General features: G+C 34.3%; 4 protein-coding genes and 1 long non-coding RNA gene across 6 annotated transcripts; 3 read left to right on the top strand and 2 right to left on the bottom strand.

The window, feature by feature from the left end:
* The first annotated feature begins 1,420 nt into the window (after nucleotides 1-1,420).
* On the top strand, nucleotides 1,421-3,928 carry LOC135088267 (tetraspanin-7-like). Its single transcript, XM_063983142.1, has 5 exons — nucleotides 1,421-1,658; nucleotides 1,941-2,132; nucleotides 2,724-2,885; nucleotides 3,223-3,351; nucleotides 3,685-3,928. The coding sequence occupies exons 1-5, from the start codon at nucleotides 1,581-1,583 to the stop codon at nucleotides 3,838-3,840; spliced, it is 717 nt and encodes a 238-aa protein (XP_063839212.1). The 5' UTR covers nucleotides 1,421-1,580; the 3' UTR covers nucleotides 3,841-3,928.
* Nucleotides 3,929-4,684: 756 nt separating this feature from the next.
* LOC135088266 (general transcription factor IIF subunit 2) lies at nucleotides 4,685-6,034 on the bottom strand. Its single transcript, XM_063983141.1, has 4 exons — nucleotides 5,595-6,034; nucleotides 5,289-5,500; nucleotides 5,084-5,209; nucleotides 4,685-5,006 (listed from the first exon to the last, which is right to left on the bottom strand). Exons 1-4 carry the CDS (start codon nucleotides 5,899-5,901, stop codon nucleotides 4,836-4,838), a joined length of 816 nt encoding a protein of 271 aa, XP_063839211.1. The 5' UTR covers nucleotides 5,902-6,034; the 3' UTR covers nucleotides 4,685-4,835.
* Nucleotides 6,035-6,787: 753 nt separating this feature from the next.
* On the top strand, nucleotides 6,788-11,896 carry LOC135087731 (uncharacterized). Of its 2 annotated transcripts, XM_063982501.1 has the most exons (8): nucleotides 6,788-6,965; nucleotides 7,122-7,327; nucleotides 7,412-7,634; nucleotides 7,923-8,104; nucleotides 8,333-8,471; nucleotides 8,608-8,738; nucleotides 8,904-9,712; nucleotides 9,923-11,896. In XM_063982501.1, exons 1-8 carry the CDS (start codon nucleotides 6,924-6,926, stop codon nucleotides 11,194-11,196), a joined length of 3,006 nt encoding a protein of 1,001 aa, XP_063838571.1. In that variant the 5' UTR covers nucleotides 6,788-6,923; the 3' UTR covers nucleotides 11,197-11,896. The 2 variants fall into 2 exon arrangements, with proteins under 2 accessions (XP_063838571.1, XP_063838570.1); XM_063982500.1 differs by having other exon boundaries at nucleotides 8,904-11,896.
* A 765-nt stretch (nucleotides 11,897-12,661) lies between these two features.
* Nucleotides 12,662-14,100, bottom strand: LOC135087578 (growth hormone-inducible transmembrane protein-like; the record flags this gene model as incomplete). Its single annotated transcript, XM_063982305.1, has 5 exons — nucleotides 12,662-12,996; nucleotides 13,108-13,240; nucleotides 13,330-13,490; nucleotides 13,638-13,813; nucleotides 13,936-14,100. Coding segments are annotated over 5 exons (723 nt in total), but the record flags the coding sequence as incomplete, so codon positions are not given.
* A 4-nt stretch (nucleotides 14,101-14,104) lies between these two features.
* Nucleotides 14,105-19,325, top strand: LOC135087739 (uncharacterized). The gene is made up of 2 exons (XR_010260910.1): nucleotides 14,105-15,805; nucleotides 16,714-19,325. It is a non-coding gene; the product is annotated as an uncharacterized LOC135087739 (long non-coding RNA).
* The last annotated feature ends 193 nt before the right edge of the window (nucleotides 19,326-19,518 follow it).

Genomic DNA, 19,518 nt, shown 5'->3' with positions numbered 1-19,518 from the left:
GCCCGTAGAAGTACGAGTCATAACTATACTTAATAATAAAGAGATCCAAACAGAATAGAAATAGTTTTCAGTAACTCATTATTATGTCCTGAAAAACATTTCGAAATTATCCGCTACTCTTGTTGGTAACTGCACCCGTGCCTTTAACAATCTAACTACTACCAAATAGAAAATACCTAATTTATCTTAAAAATAGCGATTTTATTAATGGGTTCAACTCCATAGGTTGTCTGGAAGAGATCGCTTCATAGTGATTAGACCTCCTAAATTTTACTGTCCGTGTGTTTCTTTTTTTGTTCTTGTTTTTGTTGTGCTGTACAATAAATAGTTCTATTATTAATATGGAATATGAATAAGTAACTAATAGGTACTTAGTACTAGCTAACATAGCCGACTAAGTAGTTAATTTACTTCTAACATCAGACGACTCTACATCGATCGATGCATTTGCCATTGCGTGTTAGGAACTCTTTGTGCAGTGTGTTAGATCTTTATTCCATGCGTACAAAAAGCTACTAAATTCAAATTCAAATTCAAATTTTTTATTGCATATTAAGTGTTTACAATTGGGTCTTAATCTAAACAATGAGCTTATAACTTAATAACCCGTTAATGGGTATTGCAATATTAGTGGTGAGAGAGGACTAGTCTAAACTTAGGTCTAGCAACTTACATTATGAGATGCCTTATCTTAAAAGAGTTTGTTTACTATTAAAGAATTCATCTAATGTATAAAAGCAGTTGGTAATTAAATATTTTTTTAATTGGTTCTTGAAAATTTTGAATTTAGTTTGGTTTTTTATCTCTATAGGTATTTTATTATAAATTTTTACTGACATAAATAGTGGGCTGCAGTTAAGTTTTTTAATTCTAGATTGTGGCAGAAAGAGTTTATCTTTATGTCGGGTGTTTAAATTATGAGTGTCTTTCCTCTTTAAGAAGAAGTGCATATTTTTAAAGACGAATGTGCATATTTCCAGAATGTATATCGATGTGAGCGTGAGGATATTAATTTTTTTTAAAAATGGTCTGCAACTTTGGGTATTTTTAATTTGGGCCATAATTCGTATACATTTCTTTTGTTGTAAGAACAGATCATTAACATTGACGCTATTCCCCCATAGGATTATGCCATATTTGAGCCATGAGAAAGCATACGCGTAATAAGCTGAAAGGGCTGTCTTCATATTGGTACTTTGGTTAATTTGGAAAAATTTTGGAAATATTTCCACGCGGAGGAAAATTAATTGTCCTAATGTTTATAAAATTCCAAAAGTAAATCCTGTCGCGCGAGCATAGATTACCCAGAAACACTCGTGTTCACACGAATCATGAAGGCTGTAGAGTTGGTATATAAACAGAGACAGGCTAGAATACAAATAAACAAATAGCGGACTTATAGGTACATTTTTATTTTAACGCATGCGCAAAGGCGACTGGGAAGCTCGCGTTGCGCACTCTACGTGCCCTCCGCTCCGCCCGAAACATCGGCACCACACGTTCCGACACCGAACAAAACTAAATTGGTGTCATGAATAAAAACAATAATAGATAGCATTAAAATTATCACCATATTCACCATGGGCAACCAGCTTACAAACGAAGCTTACGTATTCGCCTTCAAAACCTTCCTCTTGGGCTTCAATTTCTTGTTTTTGGTAAGTGATTTCTAAGTAATGCGTCTCTATTTTTTTTTATTTTTCTTTTGAGTATAGGTAAGTAAACGCGGTGGTAGACTTATTTCATTTACATAATAAATTACCATCAATTCTTTAGTAAGTGTACCGTGTACCTACAAAGCCTTTATTAAAGTACTTAGTTACATACAAACTGTTTATTTGAGTAAACAAGAAATATTATTTTATGTAGTTCAGTTTAATCAACAGGTAAATGGGTATTATTAGTAGGTATCCTACATGCTATTTTTTTAATTAATACAGGCTACAGGTATACTTCTTCTCGTGGCGGGAATCTGGGCCACATTCGACTTGTACACCTATGTAGAATTGGAATATCCTGAAATTTCCGGAACGGCCCCGCAGCTGCTAATAGGCATCGCTGGACTGATTATTGTGGTTACTTCCGTTGCATTCTCCTGCATAATCAAGGGACAACCTGCTCTCCTTTTTATTGTAAGTACTGATCACTGACATTTTATACCTACTATAGTAATACTGATAGAGTTAAAGATCATCCTAAGATGGTCGCACTATTTTTCACTGCCCGGTAGAGACGATGCTGTTCCTGCTACTTGCGCACTATCAACGTTGCTATAGATCCTCCTCGCCAAGCTGTAACTTATCATTATCCACTTCTAAAGAAAGAGCGCTAAATTACATGCGATTGAAGTCTTATTAATGAGTCATTATTGTGAAATCATAAGATTATGTTGCTTGTTCATGCAAGACATTTGCATGAATGCCTCAATGAGAATTCCTGGTTAATTATTTGCAATATGCCGTAGTTAACTACTCGCCTAAAACAGTTGTCTACAAACTATTGCTCATATTCCCAACTTACTATCTTGTTTAATGTGAGATCGTGGAATGTCAGCTTACCTACATGTAAGTAGTAGGAGGAGTAATTCGGTTCTAATTGACTAGCTTAATAAATAAAGTTAATCTCACCCAGTGCGGTGTCTACTAGGTGGATACCTACGCAATAATATTAGTTTGTTAAAACTGTGTAATTACTTTCTTTATAATTATTGCCTTGTTCTTTAGTACGGCGCCATCCTGGCATGCATCTTCATGATGGACGTTGGCGTGGGAGCGGCGGTGTGCGTCTACCAACACACCTTCGCCAAGGGCCTGTATGACGGTCTCACCCGAACGCTGGCTTCGAACATCCCAAAAAAAGACAATTTGAACTTCGCTCAGGCTACGGTAAACAATATTATGTATTTTTCACATAATTAGTTCTAGTTCTCATCTAAGCCGCGCAGACGCAGACCACCGATTTTTAGTCGGCCGATAGGCCCGATTATAATTAGTAGTTACCTGTGTTAGTACAAAGAATCAATCGGTGTAATGTGCGCACTTCCATGCCCATCCTGATTAACTGCCCGACTAAACTATCGCCAATAAAAAATCGATGGTCTGATCAGGGGTTGCGATGTGTCATCTGTCTTTCCAGTTGCTAGCTACTTACCTAGTGACCATGGAGTCGATTCTCTGATAAGAATCATTCTTAATTAATAATAAATAACTCTTATATTTTCAGCTACATTGTTGCGGTGTTTCGAACTACACAGACTGGACGCGGTTATCCCCACAGAGAGTAATACCGACCTCTTGCTGCTTGGACCCTAATAACTGTATCACAGCAAATTATATGGACGTCTATCAGAGGGTAAATTAAAGATATCATACGGGTTGAACATCTCACTAAAAAAAGTAGACCATGCCTGTGCTGATTAATAATTTAAATAATTAGGCGAAATAGCCCACGGTGAATGTGTGGTGGAATGGCCTCAGCCGTTTAGAGATCCGAGGAGGCGGGTTCGAACCCCGCCGCCGCTAGAATATTATGGTGAACTCAACCATAACACAAGCATATTATTATATTTAACTTATCACGAGGATGAATAACCCGGGACTATTAGTGATCCCGTGAATTATTTAAATGTGGACAATGTTTTAATCAGTGCTCCCTTTTTATTAACCTTTTTTTCTTTTATTCCAGGGCTGCTATGAGGTGATAGTGGAATATTTAACGAACAACATGAACTTTTTGTATGGCATCATGATTGTAACGGGCTCGCTGCCCATACTAGGCACCTTCCTGTCATGCTGCCTGGCAAAGTATATTAAAAAATCGAATTATGACGCCATGAATTAAAATATTTCGTAACATAATGTAAATAGGTAAAATTTCAAATAAAATTAAATGATTAACAAATTAAATGATTTAAGACTTCTTTTAGAAATTTTATTGTTTTATTTAGATAGTCCAGTCTGTAGGTAGATAGTAATTTTTCATTATAAATAAATACCTACCTACACAAATAAACTGCTGCATGGAAAACTTGGTGTATATAAAAAATAGGTACCTAATGTTGTAAGGTATAAGCTACTCAAAATATCTTCTTTCGAAGATTTGGGTCGTAAAAATGCTGGGTGGGTATGTTTTCTAAGTGTGACGGCCGCCTTACCAAGTGGGCGTATCGCACTACTAGGTAAGTAGGTATGCCAGAGGTCGCGGGTTCAATCCCGGCACAATACAAATAACTGTGTGCCTAAGTGACATTAACAAAAAACATTTATCTGTTATTATTACATTTTGGTGTGGGTATATATATTTCCTAGTTGGCCAGCTAGGAACTGATTTATTTTAAAAACGCATTTTACAAAAAAATATGTTTTTGTAACCATTTAAAATACTTCATGCTTGAACACACATAATCCACACCAATATTATTAATATAATGTGCAGTCTTCCAAATCATTATCTTCAAAATTTCTATAGCTTTAAGTAAGCAGTACCTACCTAATTTGAGTACATCATTGATTGCAGAAACAATATTGAGGTAATTGTGACCAACTTGCTGACTTCACTGATTTCAGTCTATTTCAGTAGTTTAACAAACTCATATTTTGTATGAGCAAGTGCATCTGTATAGGTAGGTAGATAACATACCTGGGTAATAAGATAAGATATCTGGGTAATATTCATGTAAAACCGCTTTTGTATGATTAAATATTATTTATTCTGTCTTTATAACATAAGACAAACAATATCACAACAATATTATGTATGCAGTAAGTATACAACAATGGTATGTGTATGGTCTATTTTATCAATAAATTCTAGATCAACAACAAGCAGTGTGCTGTTTAGTCACTGTCAGAGCTATGTTTGTCCTCCTTGGCCTCAACTGGAGCATCTTGTTTGTAATGTCTGTATTCAGGTTTCAGCTCCCATGTATTTTTGTGAGGATTCTTCAAGTTGTAATTACAAACTTCTTTGAGTATCTCTTTCAAATAAACAATAGGCTGTCTTGTAATCTGTAATAAAATAAAAAAACGTAAATGATTTGAGAAACGTAAAAGACAGATTGCTTAGTGTTAAAATTCTGTTTTACCTTTTGTAAATCTTTTATATTGTAATACTGATGTTTCTCAAATGCAGCAAATAGCATATTGAGCACTGCATCTTTGTCATCACGAGCCTTTTTACCTTCAGCCTTTTTCCTCTCTTGATATTCAAGCTGTAAGAAATAAATAATGTAAATTATAAGTAGTCCACATTATTTTGGTAATGTGGGTAAATGAAAAAATGAAACTCACATCATGTTTGTGCACAGCAACAGGTTTGAAGGTTTGCACAATGCGATCTAACTGCTGCACTTGCCGCTGGGGCATTGAAGCTTTCCTTATAGACTCAGACTTTAGTTTATAATAGGTGTTATTAGCATAAGGCTTACATTCCAATTTTTGTACAATCCGCCCTTCCATATACAGCTTCTCTGATTCAGGAACAACGGAATCTGTGTTTGATGCTGTAATAATAAAAATATTTTCGTAAGTGACATTGGGTGAATCACTTGCAAGCTGATAAGAAATAATCATTTGCACAATATTACGTATACTTACGCACAGCATGAGAGAAAACTCCCAACGACTGCCTAGTTTCATTTGACACGCCAAGGCGATGGTCTTTTGGAATACTTTGTTCACCTGGGTCTTTTAAACAAAGTACAGCTTCAGACAAAGATAGCTGAACTTGTGGTTTATTTCCAGTTTTTCTCGTTATCTTTAACTTCCCTACTTCTATGTTACCTGGCGCTTTATCCCATTTATTTGCAATATACTTCGGAACTTTCACAAGCCAAACACCTCGGCCTGTGTTGGATAAATCTAATTCACGATCAATGTGAGGAGTTGGGTTTGTAGTAGTCATATTAACAAACAAAACAAAGAGACTTAACAAATTGTTATTACGTTAAACGATTGTATCTTCTTCACTCTACGAACGAAATAATACGAATCGAATTTTATTTTTAATCACGTAGTCGACCAGCATTGACACTGACAGTTGTTGACAGTATTGACATCTGTGGTTGACACTGTCAATTTGACATAAAGCACTTTTTTTAAAATATTTTTATGGCCTTGGGCTATAAGTATATTATTTAGCTTACTATAATTTATCAAACGCAAAAATCTTTCGTCAACCTCCATACAAAAACCCTGGTTAGAGTTGTAGTTACGGTTAAAGTTAAATAGAAATTGAGATGAAAACGTACAAAATTCACGGCCTATTTGTCGCCCACCCACCAGTAGCCGTTTGGCTTAAAGGAACTTATACCCAGAGCCTTACAACATCATATTAAAAAAAAAGTAGCTTGTCTATGGTCTGCAGAGTTGCCAATCTGTGGAAAATTCCCCAAACTACGGTGAAAGCAAAGCTGATTGGGTAAAATGCGGGGATTTTAGGTATGAATATTAATACGCTCTATTTAACTTTGAATTTCTGCTAGTCTTCTTGACTGATTTCTTACAATTAATTAAAACAGATTTTTTTTATTTAATGAGAACCATAGTCTCATTTGAATGTGGTAATAATGTAATGTTGGTCTTAATTATGATAACACCAGAAACCATATTAATTATGTTTTTTCGAAGTTCTACTTCATTATTTCCAAATCATAATGACTATTCACTTACATTTTTTGGTTGTTTTATTTCTGTGAGAAATAATAAATGTGGGTAATTTCGACAATACGTTTGGTTTGGGGATTTTGGAATAATACTGTCGGCAACCCTATTTGCTGTCATCAATCATCTATCAGTTTTGTGATTGTGTGGTTCCGAACCGAAAATTAAAATACATGTTTTTGTGAATAATTAACAGTAAATATGATTTTGAAAATGGAGCTGTATTAAATATGTAACTAACTTTGTTTAAAATTAAATCCAAAGATGTTCGGTTATAGCAAAGAAGCAGTGAGAGTGAAAGTCAAGGTTTGTATTATGAAAAATTTGATTCTTCTTGCTCCGTTTGGTAAATGTTTCAACATTGAAATAATTAGTTATAATGCAACTTTGAAAAACATACATTTGATTATTCCGTCAGTTTTGAAATGTTAGACTACCTACCTACCTGTTTATATATTTTAGAAATGTGAAGGAAAGCTGCAACCAGAGTTGAGAAAATTCTCTGTTGATCCACAAATAACGTCTCTGGAAGTTTTGCAAAGCATTTTAATTAAAGCATTTGACATCAAATCTGACTTTACACTCTCATACCGAAGTGTGGATGACTATGGCCAAGAAATTTACTTACCACTGCTATCAGATTGGGACTTAGATGCAGCTTTTCTTAAGTAAGTATTAGTGTATTTGTTTTTATTAGATGTTTATTACTATAAATTTAAAAAATAAGATACTATAATTTGACCATATTACAGGGCACATAACATAGCACTTAATCAGAAATCAGAACCATGTGTACAGCTAAAAGTGGACATGAAACCCTTTGCGGAAGCATCTGAGGATTGGGAGCCTCCAAATGTAAATCCAACTACTCAAATGACGAGTCAGAGCAAGGAACAGCCAACTGTGGCACCGTCCCCACATCAGAACGAAAAACAAGATACTCCCACTGGATTCCAAGGGCTATTCATGAATCATGTATGCATGGCTTTTTAAATTTATCTATACAGCTGAAAACTATTTTTATTAATTTTAACCAAAGATAATTCTCAAACTCAGAACTTCAAATACAATTAGACACTGTATAAATGCATACATATCCATCACAAAATTTAGTTTAGAAGAGTCATTATTTGGTTTCTATAATTATAAAATTTTAATTTGTGTTTGAGCCTAACAACAGAACAAATAAAATTTCTAATTACTGTCATACATTATGCAGTTCTGAGAGATTATTATATTTATGATATTAATTACAACTTATAGGTTGAGAAAACATTCAACATGGTATCACGGGCTCTCAACCTGTATGAAGATCCCAACACTCCCCCGAGACCACCGCTTAGTGATATTGAATTCAGAGCTTTTCTAGATGCGGTAGGACAAATCAATAACCCCACGAAGCTGAGAGAAGTCATATACTGTGGTGGAATTGATCCAAGTCTAAGGTATTCTAATAATATTCATATTATGACGGCTGCTTGGCCTTATAGCTTACGTAATGGCAAATTATGAAATAAAGCTGAGTGTCTTCACTAAGAAAGATAAAAATATCTTTGAAAGTGAAGAAACTTAATAAGATGTCGCAATTGAAAATAAATTTATGAAATAATACCAATATGAAGCAATACCTTATTAGTCTAATACAAAACTAATGACATCAATTTATGTTTCAGGAAAGTGGTTTGGAAGCATATACTCAATGTTTATCCAGATGGTATGACGGGGAAAGAAAGAATGGACTACATAAAAAGAAAAGCTAATGAATATTATGCTCTGCGAACTAGATGGAAAGATTGTATTCAACAGGGAATGGTAAATCATACACTTATTTATTTATTAATTGTAATGTATTGTGCCTACATGATGCAATAAAGAAAGAATATTTTGATTTGATTATTATGAGTATTATGATCTCGACATCCAGTTTATAGAATGATATTATTTACAGGTCAATCCTGACTTAGCTTATGTAACAGGGATGGTTCGAAAAGATGTGCTGCGAACTGATAGGCATCACAATTTCTATGCTGGCAGTGATGACAATCAGAACATAGCATCTCTCTTCAACATACTGACAACGTGAGTTTTCTGCCTTATCCTTTTCTATACAATTTATGTCAAAAGAAACGCTATTTTCAAAATATTTAAAAATTAAATTTTTTTTCACTGATCATGCTGATTTCCGTCTCAAAACAATTCCAAAAACGTTACGTAGCCTGTTATAAGTTTTTATTGGGGTTGCAGGTATGCTCTGAACCACCCGACCGTAAGCTACTGCCAAGGCATGTCGGACCTGGCCTCGCCGCTGCTCGTCACCATGGGCGACGAGGCCCACGCCTACATCTGCTTGTGCGCGCTCATGACTCGCCTTTACCCCAACTTCCTCTTGGACGGGGAAGCTATGACGCTAAAATTTTCACATTTGACTGAATCCTTACAGGTTTACGATCCTGACTTTTATAATTACTTAAAATCTCAACAAGCAGATGATTTGTTGTTTTGCTATCGATGGTTACTGCTGGAAATGAAACGCGAATTCGCGTTCGAGGATGCTTTGAGAATGCTTGAAGTTCTGTGGGCGTCTCTCCCTCAAAAAACGCCAGCTGTAGAGCTGTCGTTGAAAGAAAAAGAATTTGACCCGACGCTGGAAATAGATGATGACCCGCCCCCTTTAAGTCCTTTAGTAAAAGCGCCGCGAGAAAATGCTTACACAAAGGTTTGCGCGATTAGACGTCAAAGCTCAAGTTTCAGTTTAGCGAATGTGAAGGCGCCTAAACTTGCCACTTGCAAACAAATGAATCACAGTCTTGACGAAAACGTAACTCGACAAATTCTGACTAATCCGTCGCTAAAGCATGCCAAAGAGTTCCAAAGTTTAGATGACGGAGTTTTACAAGTACAAAAACCAAGATTCGACAGGCACGATAACGGTATCGAAAAGAACAACTTCACATCTAAGGATACCAAGATGCATTTAAGAAGGGGCATGAAAAGCGTCCCCGAGGACGGGAAATCCCCCGAACAACAAGAGCCTGCAGTTTGGTCAAGCACAGGTAATTTAATTAATGGGAACTCCCATGTCGATGCAAAAGTTACTCCATTGGGAAGTCAGATTCGATTACTGCGAGATAAAATATCTGTGCATAACAACAAATTCTTTTCTTCTTTGGATAAACTTGATGACTCGATGAATTTAGATGCGAATTATCGACCAAGAGTAAAAATGATTAAAAATTTAAATGAATTTCTTAATTTTGCTTCAGGAAGTAAAGTAAGCGACTTCAAACATGAAAAGCTCCAAAGGACACATTCAGCTAAAGAGAACAGTTCCAAAGGCTGCCCAAGAATAACTTTGACGAAAAATTCTTTTGAGGAGCATGATGTGGCCCAGAAACTCAAAGACGCCAAAACAAACAAAATCACCAAAAACTTGTATGATGCGAACGATGGAAGCAGTCCAGACGATTCACAAGAGTACTATCCGATGACTACATCCATGACGAGAGAATTGAGACTTGAATTAGAACATTTAGATCGCCAAGTCTTTGGCCAATCATATGTCAACCGATGCAGTTTGATTTGCGACTCCCCTTCTGAATCGACAAGCACTGAAGAAAAGCAAACCAACTGCACAGATACAAAACAAGCTTGTCTTACAACTGACACTATAGAAACTCAAACGTCAACTATAGAGCTAACAAAAAAATCCCCATTATTTGAAACAATCAAATCTAATGCTAGAAGCGCGGAAGACATTTATTTGTGGGAAAATCCGTTACATAGAAACACGCCAACTACGAGGACAACAGCGAGTTGTCCGCAAACTCCGGACGAACAGGCCGATTTAGACTTCGATGGTGATACAGGAGAAATTTTCGAAGAACATTCTGGGAAAAAATCAATCACACCTATCAGATTGCTAAGAAAAAACCAATCTCTGGAACCACAAGATCTGTCGCGAGACGGTAGGCACTCTGTCACACCTTCCAGTGAATCTGATTCATCAGAAAGGGATACAGTAGAACCAGCTAATGAGGCGGACCTAAAAAATAATCCGCAAGACCCAAATAGTTCTTCAAGATCTCAAAAGTTTTTCTCTAATATGTCCCAGGAGTTGGAGAATGCAAAGAGAAACTGCGAATCTTTGCTAAATGTTAAGCCGACTAATTTACACAGCGTTGCATCTACTATAAACAATTTCCAGAAAAAATACGAAGTATTTAAACCGCCAGTTCAGAAAAATGTCTCTGCCATTTCAGTCAGCAGTGAAAATACTGGCAAGTTCAGTATTAGCAATCTTCCTCCGCCGACAGCGTTTGGGGGAGGAAATCCATTTTTGATGTTTCTTTGTTTAACAGTATTGTTGCAACACAGAGATTACATTATGAGGAACCGAATGGACTACAATGAACTGGCGATGCATTTTGACAAAATGGTACGAAAACATAATGTGAACAGGGTATTGAACCAAGCGCGGCAAATGTACGCGATTTATCTAAAACAACAAGCTCATAAGACTGGGGATGTTACGACATAAATGAATAGTCTAAGGCAATTTATCCTATAAGGTTCTTTATAAAATATTAGCACTGCAATATCATCAGTAGATAACATTCAACTTATTTATTATGTTTGATTACTATTTATTCAAAAATCAATTATTAATATGTATTTATTTAGAAAACAAAGCTATTGATTATGTTTGTTTTTAATGTTATCTTATAATGATATTGTGAAGACACAATATTTTTATTTCCTTGTGTAACATAAGCTTAGGAGATCTCAATAATATATTTGCTCATAAAAGTAATTTGTTTCGACATCGCTATGCCGAAAGATAATTTGACTTACTTAGAACAAAAAAAATCTAGTATATTACGTGTTTTACTTTCTTCATTGAGAGAAATGTATTAAGTGCAATAAATAAAAGAGCAAGACAGCTTTGGGCAAACGCACTGCAAGCGGCAAAGTAAACGGCAGCATTTATTTATCTACCCGCATTATTTTTTTACTGTGATTCATTTTAAAATGTTTAGTTGCAATCCAAAGAGACTTAATTTCTACAAAATGTGATATGTTTTATTTGTTAGATAAGTGTTTAGATTATTTTTTTAATATTAATCGAATCTGGGTGACAACCAAACGCAATGAAAAATTCAATATTTTTTTGTAATGACCTATGTGACTAAATGTTAAATGAATTTTTATAAAACGGCCACAGTCCCAAGTAAGCAGTCGGTAATTAAATTATATAAGTAATCGCTATGATGATGATAATACTCGGACTTGTGTGCATTAGCAAGTCAGCACCTGCAACCTTATCGCTATTGCATTAAGGGTCACATTCATTTCAATTCCAATAAACGATCCGGCTGTCAGCAGATCTGCATTTAATTTTAAGGGAAATTTATATTACTGATGGTAAAAAAAAGTCCCTAGAAGCTATTGTTATACAATGTAATTAGTTTTGAATATTTTATCTTTCATGTGCACAAGTTGTAACAACTCTGACGTCATTGTATAACGAAATAGTACCTGATTCAAAATCATAGCTGTAAATCCAGAACTTCATTGACTGTCATACCATAACATGTTTGACTTCGAAAAAAATCCACGACAATATTATGTATGCACGCATTGTAAAATTATACGTATGTACCTAATCTAAATAATAATATGTTGACGTTAATGTGCGATTGTACTACTACTGTTCATTATGAAATAAGGCAACTACATTTTTCTTTAACTTCATTGGCCTATACAAATTGTATTATAGTTCAGTATTTATCTGATATCCAATATTCTAATTCTGCTTATATGAGCTTTCATTTAACATGTAAATAAAGTATTTAATGATATTATTTCTGGTGTTTTTATACCTGGCTACTTAGTTTTATTATTCTCACATTCATGGTCACACATGATGGGTACGACGAAGTTCATTCGCCGGTCCAGCTAATTTCTTATGAAGGGATATACTCGAAAAAGAAAAACAAAAAATATTCGGTTACACTGGTTAATTTATTATTGATTTCCAACTCCAGTTAGAAGTCCTTACCTAATCTTTACAAACTTATTGCCTACATTATATCACAAGTCATTAAATTGAAAGCAAAGTGTCTTATGTTTTCTGCCTTCTAACATTTTGCTAAGTTCTCTTGACAATTTATTCAATATTAAAAAAAATTAAATAATAAATATCAAGTAATTGAAATTGAAAGATGGCTATGTACTAGTTGTAGGTTAAATTTACTTCCTCTTGTTTCCACCTCCACCCGACAGAATCATAGCAATGCGCATGAAGATGTTGAGTACATCCAGGTACACTGAGATCGCTCTGAAATAGAAATATTTATCCTCATAAAGTGTTCATTGTTATGAATCATACATAATATCAGTAATCACCAACATTCATTCGCAAATTATGAAAATAAAAGAGGACACTTACGAGTTGATAGGATCATAGGGCTGGAATCCATACATAGGGTGCATTTCAGCACGTTTGATAATTGCCTGAGTGTCATAGAGCAGGAATCCACCAAATACAATCAATCCACCATATAAACTTAGTGAATATAATCCTGAAAGTAAACAAATATTAAATTCACTATCACTGCACTCTAATATAATATTTTTACTAATGAGTTATGAATAATGGGTTGTGCTTTACCTGCTCCTAGGGCAGAGGTTGGTGGCAAAAACATGCCAGCAAGTGACGCGGCAAACACAGCTCCGAGGCCCATAGCTAGAGGTGCTCGCATGTTCAGGAATTCACCAGAGGGCGCGCAGACAGCTATTGTACTTAGACCACCCACAACACCAGCTGTGTACCTGTATTTGTATAAGAAAATTATAATAAATATTAACCACTAGAAATGTGGCCTAAAAATATAAAAAAAACTGTTTGAAAAACTCCTTAACAGGTCAAGAAGTGCATAAGTGATAAGAGTATTAGTCTTTTGATCAATGTACACTCACCAAGCTGCTCTAATTAGTACAGGTCCACCGAGGAAGCACATTGGTGCAATAACAGCACCCATAATGCCAGTGTGTACTATCCAAGCAAGTTGTTTGGCGCCAAAACCAGGTTTGTAATCCATTCCACGGACCACCATGCCTGAGCCAATCATCAATCCCATGGTCATAATGATAGACTGGAAAATGTTAGAAAAATAAAATTAGTTGTACTCTAAATAAATAGTCTTATCAGTTATAAATAAAACACAAATAAAATAAAATCTACATAAAATATTCAGTTAACAAATTGAACACTTACCACCCAACCATTTCGAGCAACCAAATTTAGCAAGGCTGGTGTACGAAATACTGTGATAGCACTGCCAGCAGTGATTACCAGGGAACCAGCTATGTAACCATAAGTTGCTTTGATCCTGTCTTTAACATATTGTGGCCAGAGGCTGAAAGTAGAAATATCAGATACATGATCACTGCTGAAAACACATACGGGTGTGTTTTTTCGATCGCAACGCCTGTGCGGCCGCACACGTTTTACGTGTTTTCTTAATTCTCCATACGGCAGTGCGGGCTCACACGTAAAGCGCGTTTTGCCGTTGTAACGCCTATGCGGCTTCACACGCAAAGCGTGTTAAGCCGACGTAACGACTATGCGGACAACACATACGTCTGTGTTTTGATATAATAAGTAGAATTTATCTCTGTGGAATCTTTATTTTGATAAAGTTTAATGAAAAATAATAAGTGTGTCTTATATAAGGTATAATTAAAGACAAGTGTTTGTATGGATCAAGGGAAAATCATAAATAATAAAAATCGGCGCGGCTTATAATTTCGGTAGGTTAGCTTTTGTGCATATTCTTTTAGTTCGAAATAAAGATAACATTATTTTAGGATCCTTTTATTTGGAATTACTGAGAAATTAAAAAAGGTCAAAAGAGCGCGGCGGCCCCTTTGTTCCGACATAAGTTGTGCATTTTACTGAACTTCAAGGTCAAGAAAAAGTCTATTATTAAGTGTGCACGTGCAGGTCATAAAGATTTTGTATAGAACAAAAGAAAATGATAAGGAACGACGCGGTTTAAAATAGTTTCGGTAGGCTAGCTTTTGTGCATATTCTTAACCCTGAATGCGCGACTTTTTGCTTATGAAAATAAGCTCATTAAATTAATGTAAAATACCTACTATGACTCCAACACTTAGAGACAAATGTTTAAAATAAAGTTGTTTTATTAAAATGATCCAAAAGTATTTAATCAATGCCCCTTAATAATTTAATTTTGATAGTTATATTGGTACCTATATGTATTATTTTTGAGCTTATGATAATTTTTATATTGCTACGAATCTCCCTATAGCCAATACGGGCGGAGCAGTAAAGAAAAATGTTGCGAAAACGGGAATGTTATAAGCTGAAGTTTTCTTTGTTTGAACACGCTAATCTCGGTCACTACTGAACCAATTTCAGAAATTGTTTCACTGTTAATGTACCTACGTGATCCCTGAGTACTATAAGCTATAAATGTACTACAGGAAAAGCCAGGGCAGACCACTAGAACAACAATAAAGTAGTATTTTTTTAACTTTATCTTATTAAAACGTTGCACTCCCGAACCCAGAGAGGTTTTCGCCAAAACAATGTAATTTGTGTAATTTTTATAAAAATCATGCTATAAATAAAGTATATATACAGGATTATAGGTATACCAAATAATAATATACCAAATATAAAATGTAGGTTTCAGCAACACTGCGCATTTAGGGTTAAGCTTAAACGAAGATAACATTATCTAAGTTCTTTTTATTTTCAATTGGAGATAAGCAAAAATACTACAGTAAGTAAATGCTTTGTTCGAAAACAAACAAAAGAGCGGCGGTCCTTTTGTTCAAGAAATAAGTGATAAAAAAGCGGCATTCCTATTGTTCAGCAAAACATATTGTAAAATCTTTACCTGTGTAGTGATATAAAACAATGGACAGGTATATTATGACGAAGCCAAAGGGTGGGGGGTCAGTGAATTGGGTTGTAAATGTAGTCAGTCTGCTTTCGACCTCGCAAGTGTTCGGTACGCTCTTTGCTACTGTTCAGTATTGTGAAGTGTTTGTGTAGTGGATTTTACGATGTCCGCCGACGACATTGACAACCAACTTTCGGAAATCTTCCGTGATACGTAAGTACCAATATTTTATTTTATTTTTAATCAAGTTTTAATTGAAAGGAACCTATTGCATAATTTAGTAACCATTTACCTACTTTAATTTTTAAAATAGTATTAATTTAATGTTCATCTATTCATCATTTTTGATCGTCAATATCAACATTAGCTACATTTTACATTATTTTTGAATCTTCTAATTTAAAAAAAAAAAAAGTAACTATATACATTTTATCTCAACATTTTAATTATGATTGTAATTGTGAAAATTATTTATAAAAATAATAAAAATCACTGTCAATTTTATTATCAATTTTGTTTTAATAACTAAACAAGTTAACAGCTACCTATTATTAAAGTAACAACTCATTTTAATACAATTTTTAAATGAATATAAATCAATACGTATTCTGATTATTGTATATACACGGAACTTAATATTATTATGTCACATTGAAATTTATAGGTAGGTACCTACATTACGTCAATAAATTCATGTTTTTGTAAATATATTATTAATATGGCTTTACTTGTGAACTTGCCAATTTTTTATCATGTGTTTATTAATCTTTTAATAATTATTTTATTATATTTTATACAATTTTAATCCTTCTTGTCTTTAAAACAGCTGGTCTTTGTTATATTATTGTGGCGTGCGTTTCCATAATTATATCGTAGATAGGTAGGTACTACGTAATTTTTTATACAGTGTTCATTTTTCAAAGTTATTTATCACCTAGGTTAGGTCTATGTGAATGTTGTCCTAATTTCTCCACAAGAGCTAAGGAACTTAGTCTTGTGTTTCTTAAAATGCAATAAGACATACTTACATAAAAAATGGCAATATTTTAGGTAAAATATTATCAAGAAACACATTTGATTAAACAGCAACCATACATCAGCTATTTTTCATTGTACTGTAGGGATGCCGGCGGCTGGGCTTCCTCATATTCCTCCTCTTCCGAGGAGGAGGATGAGGTCCAAGACCAGGCGGCCGACTCCTCTGAGGAGGATGAGGTCGAAGACCAGGCGGCCGACTTCTCTGAGGATGTGTGGGAACCGACGGGCCAGCTTCCGTCGTTCCCATGCACCAACGTGGGAACTCACAATATAGGACCAGCTGAGACCCCTATCGATTTTTTTAATTTATTATTTAACACCACATTTATGACTATTTTAGTAAACAGCATAAATACCCACGCAATACAAGTGCTTTTGGAGAGCCCACATGAGCATAGTAGAATTTCAAATTGGAAAGATACCAACATAGAAGAACTCTATGTTTTTCTAGGCCTATTATTCCACATGGGCCATATTAAATTAAACAGAATTAACGATTACTGGAAAACAGACGTCTTATACGATCTGCCGTTTAAAAATTTTATGAGCCGCGATAGATTTTTATTAATTTTACGTAATTTGTCTTTTTCCGATCCAAATTTAACTTTTGCCACTACTGATCCCAATAAATTTACCAAACCTATTATAGATTTTTTTAACAATACTATGAAAATGCTGGTGGTCCCTCCAAAAAACTTGACTATTGACGAAAGTGTGGTTTTGTGGCGCGGGCGGTTAAAAATTAGACAATTTATACAAGGTAAAAGGCATAAATATGGTGTGAAATTATATATCCTCACAGACCCTAAAGGCATGACGCAGAAAATTCACATGTATTGTGGATCACATGACGTTCTCCTTCGAGGAAAAGGTCATGCTGATAAAGTAGTGATGATGTTGATGGAAGACTATTTAAACGCAGGACACTCTTTATACATGGACAATTTTTATAATAGCGTTTCTTTAGCGGAAAATCTATTAGCAAATAAAACTTATTTGACTGGTACTTTGAGGGCCAATAGATCACGTAATCCCGAGATTACAAGGGCTAAGTTGCCTAAAAACCAAGTACAATCACGGTACAATTCGCGTGGAGTATGTGTCTCTAATTATAGAGACAAACGAACGGTCCTCATGATATCCACTGAGCACGATGCTGACTTCATAAATTATACCAATAAAAGAGGTCAAACTGTCGCAAAACCTAGAGTCGTCCATGAGTATAATAAGTATATGAAAGGTGTTGACAGGAAAGATCAGATGCTGTCTTATTATGCTTGTTACAATAAATCCACGAGGTGGTATAAAAAAATAATTACACATGTTATGCAAGTCATGATGTTAAATGCATTCATGATGTACAGTAATAGTCAGGCCAATTCAAATTGTAGTTTTTATGATTTCCGTATAAATGTTGTTAGAAAATTGTTAAACGCAGACAGACAGACAAACAGACAGACAGTAACTTCTCGTCGAACAGGGGATTTTATTCATTGGCCATTACATTTACCTAAAAATGCTAAAGGCGTTACAAAACGCAAAGATTGCCGCTATTGCTTAGAAAAGTTGAAACTCCGAAAAGCTGCAACATTTTACTGTACTCATTGCAACAAAAAACCCGGCTTGCATCTTGGTTGTTTTAAAGATTATCATGGTTATCGTTAAGTTTAGTTCATTATTTTGTAAATTCTCCCCGAGTCCAATCAGCCTGGTCCCAATGTCAACGCCTAAAATATATTTATTTTATTATAATTTAGCAAAGTAGGTAGGTAAATGTACTTATCATTTACTTTGTGCTCAGTTATTGTAGCTTGTTTAGATTTTTTATATATTTGCACTTTATCACCATACTCCACATAAAATTAAAATTTTCAGTGCATATTAAGTCTAATTATTGTTAATTTTCAGTTCTTCCACTGACATTGTTACTAACTATATGTAGTTAAACTTTATTTTAATAGCGATTGCGTCATTCCTGTGTGCTTGTGATGTACATATAAAATGTTATTATATTAATTTATTTCTTAATGTTACATTTAATAATCAACAATTTTCTTTTTTTTTTCAGAGTGCACGCAGTGGAGAATAGCCTTGATATTTTTTTTTTTCATTTTATAATAATAAATGAATCTTTTCTTTTTGTTTCAGAGTGCGCGCGGAGGAGATAAATTTTATTTTCTTTTTTTTTTATAATAATAATCCTTTCTTTTTGTTTCAGAGTACGCGGTGCGGAGAAAATAATATTGATTTTTCCCATTTTATTATAATTATTAATCCATTCTCTTTTTTTTTGCAGGGTGCATGCGGTGTATAATATTATTTTATTTTTAGATTATTATATTTTGTAAACTAAAAGTGACAAATGTGTAGTAATCACACTAAAATCACTTTTAGGAATTATTTGTATTAGTTTGTTAATGGCATTTTATAATTTACTATGTAGTATTTAATTTTTATACTAAACATAATAGTTTTATGTATATTTAAATTAGTATAATATTTTCCCTATTTTCTGAGAGGGTATTGTGTTATTTCACCTTTGTGATAATCATAGTTCTATCATAATTTAATTTAATTTAAAAGCCCCTAATTTACTGAAAGGAGGTTGGATTAGTTCATCTCTGCAATTCTTGATTGTAAAGATGATCCATAATCCAAGGGAGAGTGGTGGGTCCTCCAATGCCCTCTCATTTTTTTCTTAAAATTGTAACTAACCAAAACATTTTATTTTCAGGATCTCGCACTTAAACTATTTTATTATTTAATTAATGTGTAAACTAAAAGTGACAAATACAAAATTTTTCACTTTCAGGAATTCGTCTTGTGTTTATTATTAATAATGTTCAATTCGTTATTTATTTCTAACACATTTTTGTAATAGATTTTAA

The sequence above is a fragment of the Ostrinia nubilalis genome, chromosome 3 (genome assembly GCF_963855985.1).
Source record: "Ostrinia nubilalis chromosome 3, ilOstNubi1.1, whole genome shotgun sequence".
NCBI lineage: Eukaryota > Metazoa > Arthropoda > Insecta > Lepidoptera > Crambidae > Ostrinia > Ostrinia nubilalis.
The sequence above is the reverse complement of the archived record's forward strand: the minus strand, read 5'-3'. Positions and strand labels throughout refer to the sequence as shown.

Coding starts and splice junctions, on each gene's coding strand:
- LOC135088267 (XM_063983142.1), top strand. CDS start 1,581: ATGGGCAACCAGCTTACAAACGAAGCTTACGTATTCGCCTTCAAAACC. Junction 2,133..2,723: donor AACCTGCTCTCCTTTTTATT/GTAAGTACTGAT, acceptor CTTGTTCTTTAG/TACGGCGCCATCCTGGCATG. Junction 2,886..3,222: donor TGAACTTCGCTCAGGCTACG/GTAAACAATATT, acceptor TTATATTTTCAG/CTACATTGTTGCGGTGTTTC.
- LOC135088266 (XM_063983141.1), bottom strand. CDS start 5,901: ATGACTACTACAAACCCAACTCCTCACATTGATCGTGAATTAGATTTA. Junction 5,210..5,288: donor TTGCTGTGCACAAACATGAT/GTGAGTTTCATT, acceptor TATTTCTTACAG/CTTGAATATCAAGAGAGGAA. Junction 5,007..5,083: donor ATATAAAAGATTTACAAAAG/GTAAAACAGAAT, acceptor ATTTTATTACAG/ATTACAAGACAGCCTATTGT.
- LOC135087731 (XM_063982500.1), top strand. CDS start 6,924: ATGTTCGGTTATAGCAAAGAAGCAGTGAGAGTGAAAGTCAAG. Junction 6,966..7,121: donor CAGTGAGAGTGAAAGTCAAG/GTTTGTATTATG, acceptor TATATATTTTAG/AAATGTGAAGGAAAGCTGCA. Junction 8,739..8,903: donor CTCTTCAACATACTGACAAC/GTGAGTTTTCTG, acceptor TTGGGGTTGCAG/GTATGCTCTGAACCACCCGA.